Source organism: Osmerus mordax, chromosome 21 (genome assembly GCF_038355195.1).
Source record: "Osmerus mordax isolate fOsmMor3 chromosome 21, fOsmMor3.pri, whole genome shotgun sequence".
NCBI lineage: Eukaryota > Metazoa > Chordata > Actinopteri > Osmeriformes > Osmeridae > Osmerus > Osmerus mordax.
The window spans coordinates 13,086,388-13,099,189 of NC_090070.1; the positions used below are offsets into that span (position 1 = coordinate 13,086,388).

At 41.4% G+C, this 12,802-nt stretch overlaps 1 protein-coding gene across 3 annotated transcripts; it reads left to right on the forward strand.

The window, feature by feature from the left end:
• Positions 1 to 26: 26 nt before the first annotated feature.
• On the forward strand, positions 27 to 11,742 carry LOC136965055 (zinc finger protein 271-like). 3 transcript variants are annotated; one of them, XM_067259041.1, is made up of 5 exons: positions 2,654 to 2,884; positions 5,045 to 5,359; positions 5,837 to 7,172; positions 7,257 to 7,350; positions 10,478 to 11,742. In XM_067259041.1, exons 1-5 carry the CDS (start codon positions 2,692 to 2,694, stop codon positions 11,309 to 11,311), a joined length of 2,772 nt encoding a protein of 923 aa, XP_067115142.1. In that variant the 5' UTR covers positions 2,654 to 2,691; the 3' UTR covers positions 11,312 to 11,742. The 3 variants fall into 3 exon arrangements, with proteins under 3 accessions (XP_067115144.1, XP_067115142.1, XP_067115143.1); XM_067259043.1 differs by lacking the exons at positions 2,654 to 2,884; positions 5,045 to 5,359; positions 10,478 to 11,742 and adding exons at positions 27 to 402; positions 701 to 1,355 and having other exon boundaries at positions 6,321 to 7,389; XM_067259042.1 differs by lacking the exon at positions 10,478 to 11,742 and having other exon boundaries at positions 5,837 to 7,389.
• The last annotated feature ends 1,060 nt before the right edge of the window (positions 11,743 to 12,802 follow it).

The following is a 12,802-nucleotide window of genomic DNA, read 5'->3' on the forward strand; positions in this document are numbered from 1 at the left end:
GTCGAAAAGGTTAGCTACATTACGGTCTTGGGATCAATGGTGTCCCAATAGTATGTCAAATTAAACGTGAAGAACACTGGAAGCTTTACGTGGAGATGGGACAGCTCGTTTGGGGTCTCGACATATAAAAACCGTTTAATTTAAGAACAGCAGGGCCAACACGTAGCACAAGCTACTGTAGTGAGTTAATTAGCTATCTTAAACTGACCTGTGTTGTTGTATATAGGCAGTGAGAACATTTCAGAATGTCCAAACTACAGCTATTTCGAGAGTTTATCAGTGAGAGATTAACAACTGCAGCTTTGGAGATTTTCGGGGCCGTCGAAAAAACGTTTGCCGAGTACGAAGAGGAAATCTCGCTTTTCAGGGAGCAGAGCGCGCGGCTACAAGGGCTGTTAGATGGTACGTCTCTACCGGGTCAAGCTTACAGTAACAGGTTCTATCGGTGTAACTTTCCCATCTGATGTGGTCACATTCGTTGTTACTTGTAAGTGTAGCTGTAGCTAGCTACACTTACAAGTTACTTTAATTAGCTTCTCTTTATGAAGTCGGACGGCGTTCCTATTGTCGACCGTCCCCCACATAGCATAGGCTACGCTCATGTTTTTCAGTACCGGACATACATGGTTTTGTTCGACGAGTTGAGTAACAAATGAATAAAGTAGATTACAATTATTTTCCTTTCTCTTCTTTCCCGTAGATGTGCAGCAGCTTTCTCTCCCGGAGCCCCCACAGATTAAAGAGGAACAGGAGCTGTGGACCAGTCAGGAGGAAGAGCAGCTCCAAGGACTGCAGTCTGAAACTACAGATTCCATCTTGACTTCTCCCAGCGTGAAACTCTACTGCGATCAGAACACCTCTGAACTTTCACATCTTGAGCAAAGTCACCCTGTGGAGAACAGAGAAGGAGACTCTCTACTCACCAACACAACTAAGGAGCAAGTCAAAGCAGATCCTGGTGGGCAGGTTTGTAGATTGCAGGATCCAGCCATCGACTTCCGGCTTCTGTCCTTCGTAGCTCCAGACTGTTCACCAGAGGAGGCCTACCCTCCGAAAAAGAAGACATTCAAATGCCCGGCATGCAGTAGATGTTACGTGACGGCTTCCAGTCTGCAGATACACATCCGAAGCCACACGGGGGAGGAACCGCTCAAGTGCCCGGTCTGTGGCAAAGTTTTTAGTAAGAAGCCACTTCTCATGGTGCACATGAGGACTCACACAGGGGAGAAGCCACATCAGTGCTCGGAATGCGGCAAAGCCTTCAGCCAGCGGACGAGTCTTCGCTTCCACATGAGGACTCACACGGGGGAGAAGCCCTTCCAGTGTCCGGAGTGCAGCAAAGCCTTCATCCAGAAGCAACACCTGCTGGATCACCTGAAGAGACACGCGGGGGGCAAAGGTCATCGGTGCCAGGGGTGTGGGAGAGTTCTGGGTCAGCAGGGCGGCCTGAGCGCCCACGCCAGGCCGTCTCACTGCCAGGAATGCATCAAAACCTTTGGGCGTCCTTCCCAGCTGCGGGGTCGTTTGAGTCCCCATGAAGGAGAGAGATGCAGTCTTCTACCTTCTGGTGTTCTGGAGGTTTGAGTGGTGAAGGGTGGGTGGGGGTGAAGGGAGGGTTGTGGAGGTTTAAACTCTTCCGAAGCATTTGATCCCTGCAGAGTGGTCTGCTGGTTAGTCATGGCGACTGTGCCGAGCGCATGAAGAAATGGAGTGTTGGATAAACGGACTTCCTGGAAATCCTCCTACACGTTAATGGAGCAGATTACAAACTAGGCCAGTATTGTCGTTGACATCTTGAATAATAAAAATAATGTGACAAATCTTGTAGAAGTGTGCGTTTCAAAAATGTGCGGTCGTAAATCTTGTTTTGGTGTTTGTATGAACAGCAACAACTTAAACTTGTAGTTATAAATTAGTTTGGGGTGTTGGGTCACATGACCAAGAAGCAATCGACGCAAGCGAAGAGTCAAACCCTCATTCCTGTTAAATACATTTTTTAAGGTAATTTTAGGTGAAGATTTATTCACAAATGTAGATATATAAAGACAAAACCCTTATCGGTGGTTGGCATAAGAACCAGCACTGTACAGCAAATCACGGAAGTTGATGAAAAAAGAAAACAGCGATAAATCTGCTGATCATTACTGATGCACAAGAAGAATTATTTGAAGATGCCCCTTAGCTATTATAATTTGTATTATTAGTATGGTTATGTGTCCTACGTCAAAATAGCCTGACACTGATGACTTGCCACATGTTGTAGTCCTACTATTATATTATGAAAACGTTAGGCTGTGCTTCAACAACAAGACATTTGTTTACACCCGGAAAGATTTACGTGCGGGACCCGGAAACGATATCATTTTTTTCTTCTTCACAATCTTTATTGAATTTAATGAGCACATTATACATAATGGCATTCGTAATAACAATATCAAATCAATATCTATTGGAAGCGCTATCCTCGAGTTAGGCTTGAGCTATTTGGAAAGCGTATCGAAGGGCGGTAACAAAGCTGGATTTCTGGAGTCTGTTCCGCATGGTTTGCTTGTTTCATTGCATGCGATGAAGGTAGACACGGAAGTGTTGTAAATTATATCTGAGCTGGCCCTCACGACTATTCACAAAGAACTGTAGGCGAGGGAGAGAGCAAGGCGCCAAAAACAAAGTATCACGTTTTCTACCGCTAAAATGTCTAAACTAGATGCGTTTAGAGAATTGATCCGTGAGATCCTCACAATGGCAGCTATGGAGATTTTTGGGGGATTTGAAAAAACGCATGCTGAGTACAAAGAAGAAATCTCTCGTTCTGAGGAGGATATGAAGCGGCTACAACGGCTGTTGGACGTTGTTACTCAACCCGAGATCAAGCTACACCGAACAGGTTGGAAAGCCTATTCATGTCATAATATGCTGCTAAATAATGAAATATCTGAAAACGGTTTAAGACAGATGCACCTCACCAGAAATTGCTATTGTCTCTCTGAAAAGTCACTAGATTACGTGACGATTTGTAGATGTACATTCATATAGTCCTACCCAGAGCCATATAAAAATAGTTACGACACTTTGATCTCACCAACACGTGATCACGTGGTTCAAGTAGTTCGCTGTAGTTCCAAAAAAACACTGCAGTCAACCTGTTTGTTTTCGATGGGACAGACAGCAGCACCATCTCGATTTACTGACATTTTCGGTATTAACACATACTGGTTACTGGTGTGTTGTATATGTCTGATAGCTACCATACTGTAGCCTAAACTGAACATTTAACTTTCGACTGTTGAAGTAAATGGGACTTGTTAAACACGTTTTCTTATTCATCAGCCCACCTACAATTTACCACGTTAACAACATTTATATTTGTAGTACTTGATGCAAGTTGAATCTAATATAGATAACAATCACACCAGCAACGGCTCAATTTAAGACAAGAAAGGATTTTGGTAAGTAGAACAGAATATACAAGGCAACCAATTGCATTCAATAAAACATTTTATTATACAATATGTCCACTGAGAGGGTCAAGTTTGTTTGTAGTGAGTGGACCTGCAATTCCTGCTGAGCGCCGAGAGCTAGCTGGACGATAGGGGACCCCTTAATCTGCAATTATAGAGGGTCAGATGGCTGAGCGGTTAGGGAATCGGGCTATTAATCAGAAGGTTGCCGGTTTGATTCCTAGCCGTGCATATTATGTTGTGTCCTTGGGCAAGGCACCCTACTTGCCTCGGGGGGAATGTCCCTGTACTTTCTGTGAGTCGGTCTGGATAAGAGCGTCTGCTAAATGACTAAGTGTAAATTCATTGTTGCTGGCTCTGATCAGATACAACTAGGCTAATAAGAGAAGACTAACTTTGTATGCCAAAGAACACCAATAACTAGAACTAATTTGACAGACTATAAACCAACGGACTTCTGGTTAAGATGCACGTGCTCTCTAGCTAGCTACAGTAAAAGTGTTGCTTACGTTAGATACTAGACCTACTAGTCTAGCTCTAACTGCATTTCTATCTAACAAGCTATATCTTACGATACACTTTAACTAAAGCTGGCTATATAAAATACTACTCCTAACAATTGATAAAAGGTCCACAGCATGTGTTGAAATATGAAAAAATGCAGTAATTTGATCAATTTACCAGCTATCTTGCTTCGGAAACACTGAAAATGAATGGGGTTGAACGTTGGAAAATACAATGTTTGGAACTATAGGTCGCACATGACACGCTTTACTTCCGCATTCTTCGATTACAATGGAAGTCTATGGAAGGGTCGCAAGTGTCTTTTTCTATGGCTCTGGTCCTACCTAATACACAACAGCGAGGACAGCGGAGCACTTTCTCCTAGCCTCAGCCTGGCAGGGACAAACAGGGCAGAGGATAGGTCCTCCATGTAATGATGGTTGAATAGCCTATGTATTGTTGTTAATAACCAATAGGTAGCAGTGTTGGTCACAGCTAAAGAGAGTGCGTTGATTAGGTTGAAGAGGAAGACTAGTCGACAGAATAAAGAACTGGCCTGGCTAGCTCGAAAAACAACGTGTGTTTGATTAATTTCTTAAACAATAAGAAACATTACACTCCAGATAGCGCAAGATAAAATGTACATTTAACTAGATAGCTAATGTTAAGTAAGATGTATTTTACAGTTAAAATTAATATACCAATGTAATGTTTGTGAAGTAGATGGCCAAATAATCATTAATATTTCATTAATTGTGAAATAATGTTCCAGCTAAAGCTATTATGGTAACTTTAGCTAGAGATAGTACTGTAGCTGAACTCAGTGAATATACCGGTAACGTAACTTCAGTAAAGAAAATACATTCCAACAACGTTTACTTAATAGTGTGTTCAAATATTCCTGATTGTATGTTCTGATGAGTTTGTTACCATTTTTCTCTCAGAAGAAAAAGATGCCTGAGTGGAAGATGGCACGAGTACAGTACGATTCAGATAGCGAGGGGCTCAGAGTCTTTTTATGCAACTAAAATGCAACTGTCTACAGAGGCTGCATCTAACTGTTGTCTTGCCTCTTCCCCCAGATGTGCAGCAGCTCTCTCTCCCGGAGCCCCCACAAATTAAAGAGGAACAGGAGCTGTGTACCAGTCAGGAGGAAGAGCAGCTCCAAGGACTGAAGTCTGAAACTACAGACTCCATGTTCACCAGGGACTCCAACTTGCATATCAGAGCATTTCTCAGTGAGAGATTAACAACAGCAGCTTCAGAGATTTTCGGGGCCATTGAAATAACATTTGCTGAGTACCAAGAAGAAATCTCTCGTTCTGAGGAGGAGAGGAAGCGGATTCAACGGCTGTTTGACATTATTGCTCAACCTGAGATCAAGCTACACCGAACAGGTTTGATATTCATACATTCATGGTAAAATGTGCTGTGTGTAGAATTGTTATGTCATGTAGGAGGGGGGAAGCTAAATTGGAAAGGTGTGGTTGAAAACTATGCGACAAACGCTTTAATATGGCTTCAAAATTTACTAATAAGAAGGCTAACAAGTAACACTAGCATGGTAGTAGCATTGCTATGAGTATTATGCTAGGTAACTTAGCCCGGAAGCTAACTAAAGCTAGCTAGCTACCGTTTCGGAAAAATAACTTGCGCTGTGGGGACCATCGGAAATATTTAGAACTCACGCATTTAAAGGTCGAGCTCTCAACTAGTATAAAGTATTTGTGTATGTTGTGTAGCATGGTTAGTCTGGTTTTGTCTTAATTAATTGGTCATGTTTTTCTACCAAACATGCATGTTTTGTTGTGCGAGTTGAGTAACGAATGAATGAAGAAGATTACAATAATTTACCTTTCTCTTCTGTCTCCCAGAAGTGCAGCAGCTCTCTCTCCCGGAGCCCCCACAGATTAAAGAGGAACAGGAGCTGTGGACCAGTCAGGAGGAAGAGCAGCTCCAAGGACTGAAGTCTGAAACTACAGACTCCATTTTCACTTCTCTCAGTGTGAAACATGATTCTGATCAGGAGGACTCCTCTGAATGTTCACATCTTGTCCAGACTGTTAAAGTGGAGGACAGAGAAGGAGACTCTCTACCCACCAACACAACTGAGGAGAAAATCAAACCAGAGCCTCATGTACAAGACTCTGCAGCACCAGAACCAGGCAGTGACTCTCAGCCCCTCTCTGTTGTAGCTCCAGACTGTCCTGCAGCTCAGAGTTTGGAGGAACATGGAGGAGTGCTGCCCTTGCGAGAGACGATCAATTCAACAATAACACAAGTACATTCAGCTGTGCCAGGTGGAAAGATGCCACAGGCAAGTCCCACAGGAGTGAAAGTACATCAGTGCCAACATAGTGTCAGTGTCAAAAGTGTTTTGGATTGTCATATGAGTACACACACAGGAGAGAAACATTATCAGTGTCAACGCTGTAGCAAACGGTTTGTTAGCAAAGGTAACCTTGTTAAACACATGAGAACACACACAGGAGAGAAACCATATCGGTGTCAGGAATGTAGCAAAAGTTTTTATGAGAAGTTTAATTTGGTTCAACACATGAGGACACATACAGGAGAAAAACCACATCAATGTCAGGAATGCAACAAAAGATTTTGCGTAAAGTCACAATTGATTAAACACATGAGTACACACACAGGAGAGAAACCATATCAGTGTCAACGCTGTAGCAAACGGTTTGTTAGCAAATGTAATCTTGTTAAACACACGAGAACACACACAGGAGAGAAACCATATCAGTGTCAGGAATGTAGCAAAAGATTTGGTGAGAGGTTTAATTTGGTTCAACATATGAGGACACATACAGGAGAGAAACCACATCAGTGTCAGGAATGTAACAAAAGACATTGCGTAAAGTCTCAATTGGTTAAACACATGAGGACACACACAGGAGAAAAACCATATCAGTGTCAGGAATGTAAAAAAGTATTTTCTCAAAATCAGAGTCTGGTTAGACACAAGAGGACACACACGGGAGAAAAACCATATCAGTGTCAGGAATGTCATAAAATATTTTGCTTAAGGTCACAATTGGTTAAACACATGAGAACACACACAGGGGAGAAACCATTTCAGTGTCAGGAATGTAATAAAGCATTTACCCAAAGTGGGAATCTGGTTAAACACATCAGGACACACACAGGAGAAAAACCATATCAGTGTCAGCAATGTAGCAAACGTTTTTGTGAAAAGTTTCATTTGGTTGAACACATAAGGACACACACAGGAGAGAAACCATATCAATGTCAGGAATGTAAGAAAAGATTTTGCGCAAGCTCACAATTGGTTAAACACATGAGGACACACACAGGAGAGAAACCATATCAGTGTCAGGAATGTAACAAAGCATTTACTCAAAATGGGAATCTGGTTAAACACATCAGGACACACACGGGAGAGAAACCTTAACGGTGTCAACTATTTATCGAACTTTGTGATCACAAGTGTAATCTCATTTTCAAACAAGATGACACAACCAGAACAGAAACTGTCAGAAGTTCTTCAGACTTTATAAAAGCTTCAAGATGTTTAGAGTTGGGGACTCCTCTCTCTCCTGAGGCCTGTTCCATAAAGGCCGCTCAAAAAAGCTGGACTTAAAGTCCCAAACAACATTACACGCCATGATTGACGTGAACGATGGGCTACGTAGGTTGAGGTCCTTTCTTATAGACCTTTACTTCATTGATTAAAAAAACAGACACCCTCTAAACACATTATTTAAATTGGACTTTTTTTTACATGGTTTTTGTGTCAGGAAAATGAAGGATAGATGTATTGATTTAGGTTTGTTTTGCCATCGTAGGCTACTGTTAACAATTATGTAGCTATGATCATTATACTGGGATAATGTAGATTGAGATATGTGCCTGATGCCTAAACATTTGAAATCACAAACTACCTCATAGCCATACGTTTAACGTAGGCTCTGTAGGTTTGTATCATTCTGAAATCATTGTTCATCATTCTTTAATGCATTAGGCTAAATGTTGTATCCTATGTATTTAAGATGATTTTCTATAAATGTAGCCTACACATTGAACTGAGGGAGAATGAGAATGTCCGTCGTAAATCATCGTTTTCCCGTCGGGTCAGTATTACAGGAACGTCTGGTTAAGCAACAACACGGGCCTGACAGTTAACCTGCCCTGGACAGGCTAGTTTCGAAGCATAAGTTGCCATTGTAACTGAGTTCGAACTATATTGAGCTGTCTTTTTAGAACCGAATGAACTAGAAATTAGTCTGACTAACTGACATAATCCTGGCTTATTCAGTAAACTCGCTTTAAGGAAGAGGGCTCTGGTTTCAAGTGTGGAAAAAGCATGAATTTGGGAAACAAGCTACAACTTAAGTTTTAGGTCTTTGGGCAAGTTTGGGTTGCAAATAAACTTGTGAACATGATTGGAAGACTCAAGTCAATATATTCACTCTACCTAATTAATATTAATTAGGAATTCCCTTGACAAGTTGAACCACAAACACATGGAGGATAAAATCGGCCATAATTATGAATACATAAACATTAGTTAATATATTTACACAAACATATTTTCTAGTCAATTATAAACGTATTTACCTATATTCGTTATGTATTTGTTATTTGTTATGTATCACTGATTTAAAAAAATACAACTTCCGCAGCTCAAGTCAAGTGATTCATCGTCACATTAGGAGCTGCCTCTTCCGGAAGTCCGCCATTTAGTCTGCAGCTGTGTTTCTGACTAGGAGAACCAGGAGCTAATAGCTAACCTTGTTGTGTAAAGAACCAGTTTTCCACCGCCAAAATGTCTAAACTAAATGTAATTAGAGAATTTATCAGTGAGATCACTTATTGAGTACAAAGAAGAAATCTCTCGTTCCGAGGAGGAGACAAAGCGGCTACAACAGTTGTTAGACGTTGTTACTCAACCCAATATTATCGTTATTTATAACCTGCTTATAACCTGCTTTGTCTAGAATCGTTCCATTTGATATGAAGTAGCCTAACCAGAACAGTGATCGCTTTTGTGTTGCTTTCCATCCCTGTGTTGGTGTAATGACACACTTGAAAACAGATGAATGCCTTGCACACATGAGAAGATTTAAAAAATGTTATAGTAAGAACGCACAATTGTCAAGACCCACTAGGACAACATCACAAAAAGCAGATCCATGCTTTACAAAAACTTTAATTTGTTTGTCTCTACCACACAAAACAATCACACTACTATTACACATTTGCCACTGCTTCATGTAACTCTTAGCTAGCTCTAGCAATTTTAGCTAACCTTTTAGCTCTACTTCTAAATCCATTTCTGCCCGACTTTGTTCACTGTCAGTTCTGTTGTGGCACTTCCTACAGGTTCAGGGTATATTGTGGACAATCGTTTTTCCATCATATTTTGCAATTGGCAAAGCAAATATTTGAGGCTTGGGCTACCAATGGACGCTTGTCAATTCGCGAGACACACCAAGTGTGTTTTATTTCTCCAATTCCCATCTCCAAATCGGCATAGGGGAGACAGATGATACGTGAGGGGGGTGAAAGGAGGGCGGGGCCATCATTAAACAGCTGTAGCCTGAAGGGTGGCTAACCCTACACGATATATTTAACAAGCACTCTTACACTTAGCTCTACATCCCAATCCAAATACTTTTTTGCCCGACTTTGTTCACTGTCAGTTCTGTTGTGGCACTTCCTACACGATACATTTAACAAGCACTCTTACCGTTTCCATAATTCAATAAATGTGTCCTCCGTTTCTCCTGTCCCCCGCGTAAAAAGCTTGCTTGTTGCTAGGCTACGGTTCGTGACGCTTTCCCAGTCAGTCAGTTCGCAAATGTGGGTTTCAGCTCAACATTCAATCGTTGATACTTTCTTATCTTAGTTAGCTATGTTATTATGAAAAGCATACAAGTATTTTCGGTTCATTATGACACTATGGGGGGACAAATTTAACTTTTGTGAGTTGCCAACCTTTGGGTATTTCATGGGAAACACTGCTCTTCTGTTCCCAGAAGTGCAGCAGCTCTTTCCCAGAGCCCCCACAGATTAAAGAGGAACAGCAGCTGTGGACCAGTCAGGAGGAAGAGCAGCTCCAAGGACTGCAGTCTGAAACTACATACTCCATATTCACTTCTCCCAGTGTGAAACATGACTCTGATCAAGAGGGCTCCTCTGAATGTTCACATGTTGACCAGACTGTTAAAGTGGAGGACAGAAAAGGAGACTCTCTACCCACCAACACAACTGAGGAGCAAATCAAACCAGAGCCTCAAGACTCTGCAGCACCAGAACCAGGCAGTGACTCTCAGCCCCTCTCTGTTGTAGCTCCAGACTGTCCTGTAGCTCAGAGTTTGGAGGAGGAGGAACATGGAGGAATGATGCCTTTGCTAGAAACAGTCAAATCAAGCAGAAAAAGAAAGAACAAGGCTCTTCTCATGGAAGGTACGCCACAGGGCAGTCACACAGGAGAGAAACCTCATCAGTGTCTAGAATGTAACAACACTTTTAATAAGAAATCTACTCTGGTTGGACACATGAGGACACACACAGGAGAAAAACCTTACCAGTGTCCACATTGTAGCAAACGGTTCGCTAAAAAGAGTGCTCTGGTTGAACACATAAGGACACACACAGGAGAGAAACCATTTCAGTGTCAAGAATGTAACAATGCTTTTAGTCAGAAAGCTTCTTTGGTTGTTCATATGAGGACTCACACAGGAAAGAAACCATGTCAGTGTCAAGAATGTAACAAAACATTTACTCAAAGTGGGCATCTGGTTAGACACATGAGGACACACACAGGAGAAAAACCTTACCAGTGTCCACATTGTAGCAAACGTTTCGCTAAAAAGGGTGGTCTGGTTGAACACATAAGGACACACACAGGAGAGAAACCATTTCAGTGTCAAGAATGTAACAATGCTTTTAGTCAGAAAGCTACTTTGGTTGTTCATATGAGGACTCACACAGGAAAGAAACCATGTCAGTGTCAAGAATGTAACAAAACATTTACTCAAAGTGGGCATCTGGTTAGACACATGAGGACACACACAGGAGAAAAACCATATCAGTGTCAGGAATGTGACAAAGCATTTACTGAACGTGGGAATCTGGTTAAACACATGAGGACACACACAGGAGAAAAACCATTTCAGTGTCAGGAATGTAGCAAAAGATTTTGCCAAAAGTTACATTTGGTTGAACACATAAGGACACACACAGGAGAAAAACCATATCAGTGTCAGGATTGTAATAAAAGATTTTGCTCAAGCTCACAATTGGTTAAACACATGCGAACACACAGGAGAGAAACCTTAACAGTGTCAACAATTTATCGAACTCTGTGAACACAAGTGTAATCTCATTTCGAACAAGAAGATGACACAACCATAGCAGAAACTCTGTCAGAAGTTATTCAGACTTTATTAAAGCTTCAAGATGTTTAGAGTTGGGGACTCCTCACTCTCCTGGAATCAAGTCATGTAGAAAAAGCATGGATTTGGGATACAAGCTACAACTTTAGTTTTAGGTGTTTGGGCAAGTTTGGGTTGCAAATAAACTTGTGAACATGATTTTAAGTCTCAAGTCAATATATTCACTCTACTTAATTCAATTAAGTACTTAACTACTTAATACATATTAATTAGGGAATTCCCTTGACAAGTTGAATCACAAACATGCAGGATCAAATCGGCCATAATTATTAATACATAAACATTAGTTCATATAATTACACATAAACATATTTTCAAGTTAATTATAAACGTATTTACCAATATTCAGTATGTATGTATGCCCTTTATCCTTTTTCCATTTAATTCCTTCATTTATTTATTTTGTATGTCACAGAGAAAATAAATACAACTTCCGCAGCTCAGTGATTCTTTGTCGTATTTGGAGCTTCCTCTTGGAAGAATAACGTGGTCCTGATTCTTGGGACACCACCGGATATAATTAATCCTTGTGTTATCTTTGGGTCATTCTGACCCATCAGTCATTGTGACCCACTGTCATATTGCAACAACTTTACCACATACAAAAATAAAGTGAAGCATTTTCTTTTAACCTTTGGGCTGTCTCAGACCCCCCACATCGCAAAGGTTAAAAGAAAATGCTTTTTATTTGTTTTTGTATTGGGTAAAATTGTCGCAACACAACGATGGTTCGTTGTGAACCTTTGGGTCATGTGACCCGAAGGTCCACAAGGGTTAAATCCAGTAAAAGGGCGTGAAAACGCCACCGGCCAACATTGCTTCGCCCCTTTCCCCCCCATGTTTTTATCAGGATTGTTGTTCTGCTTTCTTTGGGTTTTTCGACCCTCACCCCAAAAAAACAAGCCCTAACCTAAACCCCTCTCCCCCAATCACTCCCTTTGACACGCTTAGAAAGAGTGCACCCTTCCCGGAGGCGCTGCGATACCGGGGCGATCCACTTTTCCGACTCCCTGTTGCAACAATCCGTTTAATATGTCAGATATTAACCCTTGTGTTACCTTTGGGTCAATGTGACCCATCAGTCATTGTGACCCCCCCCACGTTTTGCGACAACTTTACCTCATAGCATTTTCTTTTAACCGTCGGGCTGTCTCACACCCCCCACAGCGCGATTGTGACCCAAAGGCAGCACAAGGATTAAATTGATAAGAACAGATTGTTTATAAATTTTTTAAGTCACAACCACCACAGACTAAACACAAGCCTCAATAGCCACATGGACCACAACGGTCAAGAAAAACAAAAAAACTGGAGAAACCAACACAACCAAAACCCACAACAAAACCACAAACATCCACAGGTCAGGAAAACTTCCACCGCTAAAAATGTTAGTGAAACGAAAAG